This window comes from Diadema antillarum, unplaced genomic scaffold, assembly GCF_040938485.1.
Source record: "Diadema antillarum isolate AM-2024a unplaced genomic scaffold, OU_Dant_1.0 seq00000732_RagTag, whole genome shotgun sequence".
Lineage (NCBI taxonomy): Eukaryota > Metazoa > Echinodermata > Echinoidea > Diadematoida > Diadematidae > Diadema > Diadema antillarum.
Window position 1 is genome coordinate 1,031,718 of NW_027271633.1, and position 13,628 is coordinate 1,045,345.

General features: G+C 39.8%; 1 protein-coding gene across 1 annotated transcript; it reads left to right on the forward strand.

Moving 5' to 3' along the window:
• The first annotated feature begins 602 nt into the window (after nucleotides 1-602).
• Nucleotides 603-10,447, forward strand: LOC139738287 (UDP-glucuronosyltransferase 2C1-like). The gene is given in 6 exon segments (XM_071648931.1): nucleotides 603-938; nucleotides 941-1,510; nucleotides 2,480-2,536; nucleotides 4,188-4,353; nucleotides 5,551-5,770; nucleotides 10,171-10,447. Coding segments are annotated over 6 exon segments (1,626 nt in total).
• The last annotated feature ends 3,181 nt before the right edge of the window (nucleotides 10,448-13,628 follow it).

A 13,628-nucleotide genomic window follows, 5' to 3' on the forward strand; every position in this document is an offset into this window, starting at 1 on the left:
AAAAGGATGTTGGGAGTCAAAATGTTCGGGGGATCATTCTGGACAACTGCCAGGTGGACTCCCTGAAAATTACGCTGCTGGTTAAAATGACGGCCTTTTTTTCAAAATGGCCGCCACGTGTAACTAATACCGATATTGTTGGCAAATAACTTTTGAATATTACCTTTAATCACCATATGTGCGGCATCAAATTAAAGAGAACTAAGTTAATGATTAAAAAACCTACAGGTAAACTAACGTCGTTGCAGTTTCCTTCTCAGAGATACAGTAATTGCAGAGCTGCAGCAATCGGAGCAGAGTTAGTTTACAGAACTTCTTGACCTTACACTTCTGTAACAGCATTGTAATCATAGGCCTACTATTTACAAACTGCACGCAATGTCCTGCGCACTTCTTCGATGACGACAATGTGACCTTTCCCTCCCAGTGTGAGTTGTAGGTCCGTGGTCGATGCCGCGGTTTTTATGCTAGCCCCGCTGAAGAGCTTGTACGTTGTGCGCCTACTGCGTCTTTGAATCTCATATCACTGATCACCAAAGCAACTTAACGGAAACAGAGACAGAGCTACTCATCGTTTGGCTCGCAGGACAGTCACCTGCAGAATGGCTGGATCAACGCTGTGGAACTCATATCTCAAGACGATAGGGATATGTATCATCTTTTCCTTTGCGGGTTTCGGGGCCAGTCCGCTGCCGACCGAAGGGGCGAAGATCTTGTTGTCAATGACATCCATCATCAACACTCCCAGCCAGCATATCGTAATTTCGGCCATAACAGAACCTCTGGTTGAAAGGGGACACAGCGTCACCCTCCTCGCTCCGATGAATAAGATCACAAAAGGTCTCACAGATGCAGCGGTCACCGACAAGAAGTTCTTTGCCAGCCCCCGATCCAGGAAAGAATTGGAAGAGATAGTTGCCAGCTTTTCTTCCTTGGCGAATCATTGAGTGGTCTTGGACCTTTCGGTGCCATGAAAATCTTGCGGGAAAAGGTCTCCTTACTTGGCGAAGGATGTGTGACCTTGTTCAGTGACACGGACACTCTAGATGTACTCAAGAAGGAGAAATATGACATCATCATTACCATGCCTATTGGTGGATGCGATTTTCTCCTTGGCCAGTACCTGGATGTTCCCTACGTGGCTATCTCACCGGTCCGACGGACTATTGTTGTAACCGAGGATCATTTCGGAATTCCCATTCCATCCTCCTATGTTCCCTTCACTCTTTTTCTCGGATTCACAGATCAGATGTCGTTTAGAGAGCGCCTCGTGAACATCTTCTCCCGCTACGTTGTCATGCCAACGATGGAGTATATCGCGACATACCCGGTGCAAAGAATAAAGAGAGAATTTAACATCCGTCCTGACCTCAGTCTCAGGCAGCTCACAGCTGAATCCAAACTTTGGCTGGTTTGCTCCAACTTCGCCTTCGAGTTTGCTCAGCCGACGGCTCCAAACTGGATTCCTATAGGAGGCATCACAGCAAAGCCTGCTAAACCTCTCCCGAAGGTACTTTTTAGAATTGAAACCAATAAATCAAATCAAATCAATCAAATCAAACGAATCGCCATTTCACGTGTACAGTCATATTAAGTCAACTTTAGCAAAAATGAAAAGGGCGGGACAATAGAAGTTACTTGAATTTGGCACAGGTCACTTAAAGTATTGGGGATTTTCGACTTGACAGGATTTTGGAAACTGTAATATAAGTCATGATTATTTGTCGTCAAATTTGGTTTGTTGATAATCATTGCGGGATTTTTTGATAGTCGTTGCGGTGCCTTAATCTCAATTCCTGCTCGTCACTATGTATAGAAATTCCATCGAGTAGCAAGGAGGACTGCTTCTACCTTATGATTATTAAAGCTATACATCGCGGCAACCGTACTACCCTGTAAACTCGCATGATGAGTAGTTCTTGCCTTAAACACTTCTTACGATTGTCATGCAAAAGTGAAAATGACATCTACATTGTAGTTTAAAGTCACTATTAACCATTTGCAGTTAAAAATAAGCTTTAGTGCTTCCGAATAGCTCCCAAACTCTACTCTTTTAATCAGTTCGAGCAATGTCGCGTATTTACATAATGTGAACGAAAGTTTGATCAAAATCGTTTTTAGAAAAGAGCGCCTGCAGTTATGGTTTATTGAGAGAATACATGTACTAATAGTGATATCCCCTTTTATTTGTGGCTTAACCATGCTCACTGCAAAATGTTCATAATGGTATAGGATGTTTTGTTACAAGTGAACTATACACAATATGCATCAAACGTGATATATTAAACATTTTTTCTTCACTGCTCACTATGGTTAACAGTGGCTTTAACGTATCAAATTAACCATGATCATGATTATAGTCGCGCCCAGATACTGAAGATTGATATCTTCGGTACAATCATCTGCGACAGGTCTCGGTACGTTGGATGTTTCCTGAATTATTCCAAAGAATAAGATCATTTTTCTTTTCTTTCGACAGGATTTGAATGACTTTGTGGAAGGTTCTGGAGACCACGGTATCATTGTTTTTACACTGGTAAGTTTCTGTGGAGTTATAACATATCGAATATTCATAATCTCCTTATGAATAGACAATAGATAGTCCATGGACCTACTACACATGGACTTTCATCGCTCGTTAATTGATTCATGCACCTGTTTCTGTCAAAGTGGCATAAAAGCATTTTAAGCATGCTTTCCTGCTTTGATCTGATCACCGCCGACAGCCTTGATAAAAACATGATTACGCTTTGAGACATCTAAAAACTACATGCGCAGAAGATAGTAATTCTCTTAAATCAAGAAAAGAGAAAGCAATTATTTTGGCAGGTTGATTGTGATTTGTAAATCTAATTTTTCTCATTTTTTGCACATTGTTCCACAGTAAACATGGACAGTAACCGTAGATGGCATGTATGTCCTATCATTATGCCATGTTACATGCTTGTCCACAAGACTTTAGTGTCCACTTCAGTAATTTTCTATTTTGTGACAAGAAAACTGTCATGTTTCGCGTTTGCTGTTCCCTTCCATTGGTGTTTATACAAAGGCAGTTGAGTCTGAAAAGGCACCTCAGCAAAATAAGTCTGCAATGAGGGAAATGGTGCTTTTGTCAGTAACGCGATGCACGATTGCACAATAGTCATTGTCCAAACATCTGAATGTACTCATTAAGATGCACATAATCAGGTGGCGGCGGTGATGATGGGATCAAAGAAAGGCCTTCGTTTCTAATCCATGTATAGGTCCGTGGATAGACAATTGAGTTTTTTCATGAGCCATTGAAGAGGCTCACAGTTTCATTCACTTATAAACATATAAAAACATGGCGATTCCGATTTCCGGGCAGAATAATCAGAAATTGATTGTAACTATGTTAATGTCACTCAGTATTTCAGCATCTAAATCATAATATTATGTTATGCTACGGGGGCTGCACGCAAATCAAGCTACGTTTAGGTAATATGCTGTAGCCCCTCTGTATTATTCATTGTTGTATGTTTTGTTGTACTTTTGCTGTACATTGTACACGGGCAATGAACAAGAAAATACTTATATATATATATTATTATTATATTTATGTTTGTACATGAATGTGTGTATGTACAATGATGATACAGAAACCAATAAATCAAATCAAAATCAAATCAAATAAATGGTATGAATTTGTTTTGTTAAACAGTTAATTGATATCGCAGTTCGAAGGTACACAGCGGTGCATAGTCTATTAATGATGATATTAAAACGGGTAGACAAAGTTCAAGTGTTTCTATTTTCCACAAGTTTGTTCCGTTGCCAGACCAATGTACTATCAATAAAGAAGGACTTATCTAATGTTTGTCTATCTTCTCGCGGTCACGTCATGTCAGTGACCGTCTCCTAAGACTTATAGGTGTGTAAACAATATTGCTTGATAGTATACCATATTGGACTAAACTACAATTCGCTTTTATTGATGAGCTATATTAATAGATATTAATAGATACCTAACAAGGGAACCTACTGTTCAAAATTCATCAAGGCTTCAGAAGCATTTCCCCCCCCCCCCTCCTCCCCCCGGGCCTGGATTCGACAATTAATGAGCATGTCATTATTCATGGAAACTCCAGGCATAATTGCCTAAAATTTGAAATACCTCTTAAAAATCGAGCTTTATTGAGCATGCCGTTGATACCATACTTTCACAGGGCTCGAGTGTGACGTCACTTGACAATGAGATACTTGTCGAAAGTATCGCCAAAGTTTTCAGCGAGCTGCCGCAGAGGGTGCTGTGGCGGTACAAGGGAGCCAAACCTCGTAACCTTGGCAACAACACGCTCATCTCTGATTGGCTGCCACAAAATGACCTACTTGGTATGGAATGTCTTGTTCAGTAGTTATAGGTCCCTAAAATATTTACCTACCTTTTTCATTTCATTTCATTTCATTTATTTCATTCCTTCTTTCTTTTTCGTCAAACATAACACGAAATGAATCAGAAGATATAACATAGGCATGTATTCGACTTTACATGGTAGATAATGTTTAACAAATACGAAATTATACATGCATATCGGCAAAATACAAAGTTATGTTTGGAGGGAAAAAAAGAAAGAAAGAATACCTATCTTATTGTCGCTTGTCCTTTAAAGTGATACAGGTGTACATGTGTTAGCACTTTAGAAAGTGCATGTGTCCTGAATGATTTATGATAATCTGACAGTTCGTATAAGCCGTTTGATTATCTACATAACTTACACGCGCGCATCCAATCATTTAATAACTATAAACATGTTGTTTTAGGACATTAATTTTTCTTGTGACATCTTGGCTTTTGAGAAAGTTCTTGACAAACACCTGATTGATATCTACCCATGAACATAAATAATATAGATCCATTTTATAAAACAAATAATGCACAGGTTTAAGTTCGTGACGCTATTGGTAGATGCCGGTCACTCTCTGATATTCACAACTTTGGGCAACATGAACTCAGCTGCAGCAGCTCCTCGTGCATGTTACACCATCAAGTGCGCTGCGTCTCCACTAACTCCCTCACACCCACCTGTGCATTATTTGTAGATTATAAGCTCAAAGGAAGAGAATAGTGGCGTCATAACGATTTCATCTAACTGACCAAAATTGGGCCACTATTACAAGTTTCATAGTGTTCGTCTGCGGAAGTGCCTTGTAATTATGCATAGGGCTTAACATTGGCGGTGCCGGCCCGGTGGCCCAGAGCCACAAACTAAATATCGATGCCGGACCACCCATTTAAAACAAACGAAAAGAAAAAAAAAAGTTATCTATATCCTGACAGGGGAACAATGTTTCAAAGTGGATTGTTCTCTTTCCTTTTATTTTGGGGCCAATACTTTTTTTTCGGGCCATCAAAATTTAGAATTTGAAGACTTTCTTAGCCTGATCTAGCCACAAGAGGATAAAAAAAGGTTATTGTCGTGCCCTGAATTATGCGGTTTTAAAAACAATGATTTAAACTATTCAGATTTTTTCCAATTAAAAACAAATAAAAATCTGTATTTCTCTGTAACTTTCACAATCGATGAGCAGGCCATCCGAAGACACGAATGTTGATCTACCATGGCGGGGCATCAGGTGTGTACGAAGCCACAAGTCACGGTGTGCCTCTGCTTCTCATGCCGCTGGTCGCAGATCAGATGGCAAACGCAGCTCGGGTAGAGAGCAAGGGACTCGGGTTCGCCGTCGACAAAAATACGATCACGGAGGAAGAATTCCGCGTAGCCGTCAACGAGATTCTCTCAAATCCGAAGTAAGTTTATCTCCTGCTCTGTGGAAAGTAAGACCTCATAAAGATTACTTTTTGTTCAATACAAGGGATCATATTTTCACCTGACTTCCTCCAGAACTGTTGAATTTTACACGAAGTAATTTCTGAAAAGATTCTAAACAAGAATTTTGTTGAAAACTAGAGATTACGAAGCAGAGGGGTGAAGGGTGAGGTGTGAGTTTTCTTCAGTAATACATGTATTGAGTTATCATTAATTGTCTCCCTCTACAAATGATATTTGTATAAATAAGATCGCAACTGCTGATCTGTGATTTAACAAAAATGTCGGAAAAGGGGAACCATTAATGGGACTCGAACCTGTCATCTACTGCTTTCCGGGCAGCGACACAACCACTATCAGGCCACGTCTGGTTGTTGGCAGAGACACAATGAACTTGGAACAAATACCCAAGCTCCAAAATTCCGACATGGTTATGTACATCGTTCAAGGCGCACAAAGCATTAATGAAAGCAAGAGATTATCAAGCAGAGGGGTGAAGGCTGAGGTGTGAGTTTTCTTCAATTATTTGTCACCCTCTACAAAAGAAACTTGTAACATCCCAACTGCAGATGCATGATTTAACAGAATAATCGTTATTTGAATTCATTGGAGTTTAGTCTCTGTAACTGTGCTCACCGCCCATATCGTTTGTAAGCAGATTCTCCCAACATTTGACTCAAGGCCTGATGGATAGTAGGGGATAGTGCTGTAAAGTATGTTATCTATACTTTTCTATAGAGGGATAGTAACATTGATGTTATTGTATTACAACGGCGTAGCCAGGATTTCATCTTAGGGGGGCAGTTAGTCTGCGAGGGAGCGAAGCGACCGAGCCCGAGCGAGCGTAGCGAGCGAGGGGGGGAGGGTGTGGGAGGGGGGTGTCCCCCCTCCGACGGTAAGAACTTTTTGCATTTTGATGTTGTAAATGGTGCAATTTGATGCATGTTTTTGCGCGTTTTATCGACGTGAAACAGTCCCACTTGTTTAAGGTAGCAGTATATTTTAGTGTAGATTATTATTGAACAATTTACCTATAAAATGGTATAATTTAAGTACACTTCTTGTGTTAATTCTTTTCGCTGAATATCATGAATGCGACTGAACCCGAGCGAGCGGAGCGAGCGAGGGGGAAGGGGAGGGTGTGGGAGGGGGGTGTCCCCCCTCCCACGGTAAGAACTTTTTGCATTTTGATGTTGTAAATGGTGCAATTTGATGCATGTTTATGCGCGTTTTATCGACGTGAAACAGTCCCACTTGTTTAAGGTAGCAGTATATTTTAGTGTAGATTATTATTGAACAATTTACCTATAAAATGGTATAATTCAAGTACACTTCTTGTGTTAATTCTTTTCGCTGAATATCATGAATGCGACTGAACCCGAGCGAGCGGAGCGAGCGAGGGGGAAGGGGAGGGTGTGGGAGGGGGGTGTCCCCCCTCCCACGGTAAGAACTTTTTGCATTTTGATGTTGTAAATGGTGCAATTTGATGCATGTTTTTGCGCGTTTTATCGACGTGAAACAGTCCCACTTGTTTAAGGTAGCAGTATATTTTAGTGTAGATTATTATTGAACAATTTGCCTATAAAATGGTATAATTCAAGTACACTTCTTCTGTTAATTCTTTTCGCTGAATATCATGAATGCGACTGAACCCGAGCGAGCGGAGCGAGCGAGGGGGAAGCGGAGGGTGTCGGAGGGGGGGGGGTGTCCCCCCTCCCACGGTAAGAACTTTTTGCATTTTGATGTTGCAAATGGTGCAATTTGATGCATGTTTTTGCGTGTTTTAACGAGTTGAAACAGTCCCACTTGTTTAAGGTTGCAGTATATTTTAATGTAGATTATCATTGAACAATTTGCTTATAATATGGTATGATTTAAATACACTTCTTAATTCTTTTCACTGAATATCATGAACGCGACTGAACCCGAGCGAGCGGAGCGAGCGAGGGGGGAGGGGAGGGTGTGGGAGGGGGGTGTCCCCCCTCCCACGGTGAGAACTTTTTGCATTTTGATGTTGCAAATGGTGCAATTTGATGCATGTTTTTGCGCGTTTTATCGACGTGAAACAGTCCCACTTGTTTAGAGTAGCAGCATATTTTGATGTAGATTATTATTGAACAATTTGCCTATAAAATGGTATCATTTAAATACACTTCTTGTATTCATTGTTTTCACTGAACATCATGAACGCGACTGAACCCGAGCGAGCGGAGCGAGCGAGGGGGGAAGGGAGGGTGTGGGAGGGGGGTGTCCCCCCTTCCACGATAAGAACTTTTTGCATTTTGATGTTGTAAATGGTGCAATTTGATGCATGTTTTTGCGCGTTTTATCGACGTGAAACAGTCCCACTTGTTTAAGGTAGCAGTATATTTTGATGTAGATTATTATTGAACAATTTACCTATAAAATGGTATCATTTAAATAATCTTCTTGTATCAATTCCTTTCACTGAATATCATGAACGCGACTGAACCCGAGCGAGCGGAGTAAGCGAAGGGGGAGGGGAGGGTGTGGGAGGGGGTGTCCCCCCTCCCACGTGAGAACTTTTTGCATTTTGATGTTGCAAATGGTGCAATTTGATGCATGTTTTTGCGCGTTTTAACGAGTTGAAACAGTCCCACTTGTTTAAGGTTGCAGTATATTTTAGTGTAGATTATTATTGAACAATTTGCCTTTAAAATGGTATCATTTAAATAATCTTCTTGTATTAATTCTTACACTGAATATCATGAACGCTGTCTGCAGTTCAGCAATCAAACAGAAAAAGCATGCACACGAGGGTGTAGATAGGGGCATATCCCCTCCCACACGAAAGTGATTTTGTGTTTTCAGACCTGAAATTCAGCGATCTGGTGCAAATTTTTGGTGCAATACTTTTTCATCGAAGTGTTAAAATCACGGAATTTAGCTCTTATTCCGAATGTGCACATCTGTGTGTATGTATAACGTCTAGTGAGGTAGAGCTTATAGGGGAAGGGGGATTTCCCCCTCCCGCTCGCGGAGCTTTTGCGTTTTTAGAATTGAAATAAAGCGATCTGGGTATAGCCACAGTCTACTTCTATGCATGGCGGAAGGGGGGGGGGGGAGGGGCGGGCGAGCAGGGAGAAGGCGTGGGCGAGTGTTATCTCTACCCTTCCCTTCCGATGGAGCTTTTGCCTTTTTAAGGTTGAAATTGAGATATCTCGTATACGCATATTTGATGGAATCAACATTTGGGAAATCACAAAAAAAAAAAAACTGATGGGGGGGGGGGGGGGACTGAGGGAGGAAAGAGTCGATTAAAAGGGGAAATTCCCCTTATACATGAGGGAACCTTGAGTTTTCGAAATATAAGTAATAAGTGTTGTGCACTCAGAATTATTCATTTTTTTTTTGTTGTAAATCTAAAAAGTGTACTAAGCTAGGGAAAGAGGCACAGAGGGGGAGGGTTTGGGAGGGGGATACCCCCTCCCAAGCACGAGAGATTTTGCATATTTTGAATTGAAATTCAACGATCTGGTGCACACTTTGAGTGAAATATTCAAAAAATATTTTATTTGATGAAAGGTTGCAAAGGATACCCGCTTCATGTGAATGCATACAGTATACACGCATTTTTTTTTCCGCCTCCCAAATCCCCGGTCCAAATCTTAGGGGGGGGGGGGGGGGCGACCGCCCCCATCGCCCCCCCCCCCCCCCTGGCTACGCCAGTGTTGTATTATTTATTTCTTCATTTTGCAACATGCTTCTATCAGGAAGGACATGTAACTGAGTATAGCGTATGTTGATTATCTGAGTAATTGTTTTCTTGTTTGAAATGTTTTGGGTGGTTTTTTTAAACAAAAAAGGTAGGGAAAGTACCTTTAAAAATGAATGAACAATCCTACTTTACAGCGTATAATTCATTAAGACATTATGACCAACTTTTAGGATACCGACAGCTGAACAAAGCTATGATGTGATTGGAATATTGTAATAAATATATGAATACCATACATCGTGAGAACTTGAGGAAAGGGCATAGTACTTGACACTGCCTGAAACGTGATGATCGTTGAGTCTCACTATTATATATATTGAGTTATATAAATACATGTATTATTTGATAGATTCATCTCTCCTCTCATTTCGTCTGATATAAATATCGTTATTATGTTAACAATAAAAAAACACGTTTAATTATTGAAATTCTTTGTGACTGAACAATGATAATGTGAATCCAACATTATTAGTCTATTTTGTCTTATTGTTGACAGATGAGATACACGTTTACCACCCGTAAAGTGTGTCGTGTGTGTAGGGCAAGATGAAGGAATAACTGCATAATTCTTTCTTCTTAGCGTTATCCAGAAGTGAAATTAAACATCAAACCAACTTGAATAAACAATGCGTTTATTCGCAGATACAAGACCAACATGGCCCGAGCGGCGGCTATCATGAAGGACCAGCCGGTTCCGCCCCGGGATGCCGTGGTCTTCTGGGTGGAGCACGTCCTCAAGTTTGGCGGGGATCACCTCCGCCTTCGAGCAGCTGACCTGAACTTTATCCAACATAACTCCCTTGATGTATTAGCCTTTCTTCTAGTCATTTTATTACTAGAGATATACATCATCAAATGGATAGTCTGCCGGTGCTGCTGCTCCCGCTCGAAGAAAACGACTAAGCCAAAGTCTGATTGAGTGATTACGCAAAATAGCTTTTGTGGACATCTTTAAAATCGTTTCTACTGACAATAGCACGGAAAGATTTTCATGACTGCAACCAAAATTCCACGAACACATTGCCCCGTGATGACCATAAAATTGCTGTGAATGCTGCACGTTGCTTGTATAAGGATGTATTCCTTGTGATCATTTTCTTTTTCACGAACTATTTTGTGCAATGCCGGTACGTCGCAGTAATTTGAGATGTATAAGAGCCTTCCGCGTTGTAATATCAGAAAGTATAAGATCTACAGGGTCTAACAAAAAATTAAGTCTCTATACTAGGAAGCCGATAAGTCAGATAAGTATAAATCAGAGAAAACTTGAAGAAAATCGGACACTAAGATATCAGTTTATAGATGTAGTTATATCATTGTAACAGTTTAGAAATTGTGACAAATTGGTAACCGCGTGATTTAGATGTTGAGCTCTCCAATATACGTAAGTACATAAATGAAAGGAATGTGAGCAATGGTATGGATTAGTATAATCAGCATTTTATCTATCCATCTTCTTTTATCATAATTAAGCCATTGCATGTTCTCTGCTGAATGACTCTACCGCATAATCTTTCCTCTCTCCTTTCCTTCTTCTTTTTCTCTTTTCTCAACACCCGGTGTGTTTTTTTTTTTTTCGTTGCATTGTTGCGTTTGTAGTGTTCTTGTTCGTACTTCGGTGTTTCTTTCCCATGTACGTGATGTAGGGCGTAGTACAACTTGCCATGTATCTTGTTTTGTTTGTGAGTTTCAGCTAGATTTCCGTATATACTTTATTATAGTCGTATCAGCCCATTAAAACAATACAATGTATTATTCATTGTTGTATGTTTTGTTGTACTTTTGCTGTACATTGTACATAGGCAATGAACAATAAAATACTCTGCGAACAACTTATATTTATGTTTGTACATGAATGTGTATGTACAATGATGATACAGAAACCAATAAATCAAATCAAATCAAATGTTAATTATCTATGTTGTTTTGGTTGACAAATGAACTGGGTTTGGTGATCGATTAATTCCTGTGTGTGTGTGGGGGGGGGGTGTGTGTGTGTGGTGTGTGTGTGTGTGTGTGTGTGTACATTGCATTATTGCAACTGGTAGGACTCACAATTATTTGCCCAACCTTCGATTTTATTTATCACAATAAGCAATAAGGGCTACTCATACAATTCCCATAAAAAGTATAATGTACCTCTACTATTTTTGATATTCCTTTACTTTCATGTACATTATGCGCATAATGTTATTGATTGTGTTGAGATGGAGATAAATAAAAGTGAACTTGAACTTGATCTTGAATAATTCCGTTTGTTCATAAAAAATACACCAAGTTTCATTTTCTCCCTGGAAGAAAATTAGACCTACTTCTTCTGTGTAGTTCTTGGTATGTGATAAGATTAATACGTATTGCATGTCCTCCTCACTGGATAAGGGCCGTCTTCACCCAAACAATGAGAAATACAAGTCATGTATCAGGGCCGGCGCAGTGTTTTCAAAAGTGTGGGGGCCCACTTCCGGGTTTCATGAGCTAACAAGCAAAAAAAAAAAAAAAAAAAAAAAAAAAAAAAAAAAAAAAAAAGGCTCATCTCTTCTCCCCGTCCACTTCCGGATTTCTTCAGCTGACAAGCAAAAAAAAAAAAAAAGAAAAGAAAAAAAAAAGTGTGGGGCCCAAAGTGATGACACCTTATGACTTATTTCTTTGTATGGTGCACAAAAAGTGTGGGGGCCCGAGCCCCCACGGCCCCCACCACGGCTGCGCCGGCCATGTGTATTACCGTAATGATTAGAGTTTGTGTAAGCTCTTTTGTGGATCTATTCATGATGAGCTCTCAAGCTTGCCGACACTGCACTATGAGTTCCCTTTGAGAGACATTATTATGACCTCCCTTCGTGGAGACTTTTTATCGGACATGTAATAATAATGTTTGATTTCCATAACATCCATTATAGTCTGATTTCATGTTAGTATTGTCTGGAGCAAATTATTTGTTTATGGTCTCATTTTTCTCTCTTTTCCCTTCCTTAGGACATTTTTGAAAAAAGGAGAATTAGTGAAATTTTGTACAAAGTTACCGTATATGGAAAGCTGCGCAGCACCTAAATCACATAGAATAGCCAATTTATTTTACTCTCTTAAGTTTAACAGTTCTATTTTGTCTGTCTGTTTTCCCCGAATATCTGCTTCCATACAAAGCAACAAAATATCTGCATAGAATTTCCTATTCTAGGGCAGCAGCTGCTGTAATAATCCAGCTGCAAAAGTTGTTACTGCCCACGGACGGTCGCGGCTTTGCAGCTCAGTTAGACGGATTCTGTCATGAGTCGAAAGGGGGCGCCCTTGCAACGAAGTCGCGCTGACAGACAGCTGTATACTAGTACCCCTTTGCTGGCTGCTGCAATCCTGCTAGTTCCTGCAGTGGGTAAAGTTCGCGCTGCGTGGATGTTTATTGTAATCTGGCAGCATCTTATGAAAATGCACTAACAAACCCGATATATGCAATTTTGATAAACCTTAATGCATATGCAGAAGTAATTAATCTACTTCACCTTTATATTTTCACTGTCTTTCTTTGGACACTTCCTTTAAAGTTACACAAAATTAATGTACATTGTATAATAATTGATTTTGTCAAACAATCCCCAGATGGTGGCGCTCTAAAACTCCACAACCTGTCCACTCTTAATACATTCTCTGTAGCTTTATTTTTCAATTGAAGAGTTTTATCGCAAGACGAACTAAATCCATTCTTATTAAGTTAGGATATTTGTGATTTAGGCTACTAAAAAACACTGAAAATGATAAGAAAACAAGATATTTTTAATCGTATAAACTGTTGAAATATAGTCCTTGTGCATTGTTACAAGTGAGGTATTAATGGAAAGGTTCAATTTTGTTCTATCTGATGATGGGCTTATTTTGAAATGTTTAAAGATGGCGCTTATCTCATTTTGCAATAAAACTTTTCGATTTTTATTTCCGCTACATCTACACAATGGTTCGGTAAAGAAATTCAAGGGGAAAATAATGGACTAATTACTCCATGAGACGCACTGCAGATTTTTCTTATGCTTGGAATAGGCCCACATTTATTTGAACTTTGTATGTGATGGACGTAATGTCTAACAAGAACAACCAGAACACTATTAAGGTAA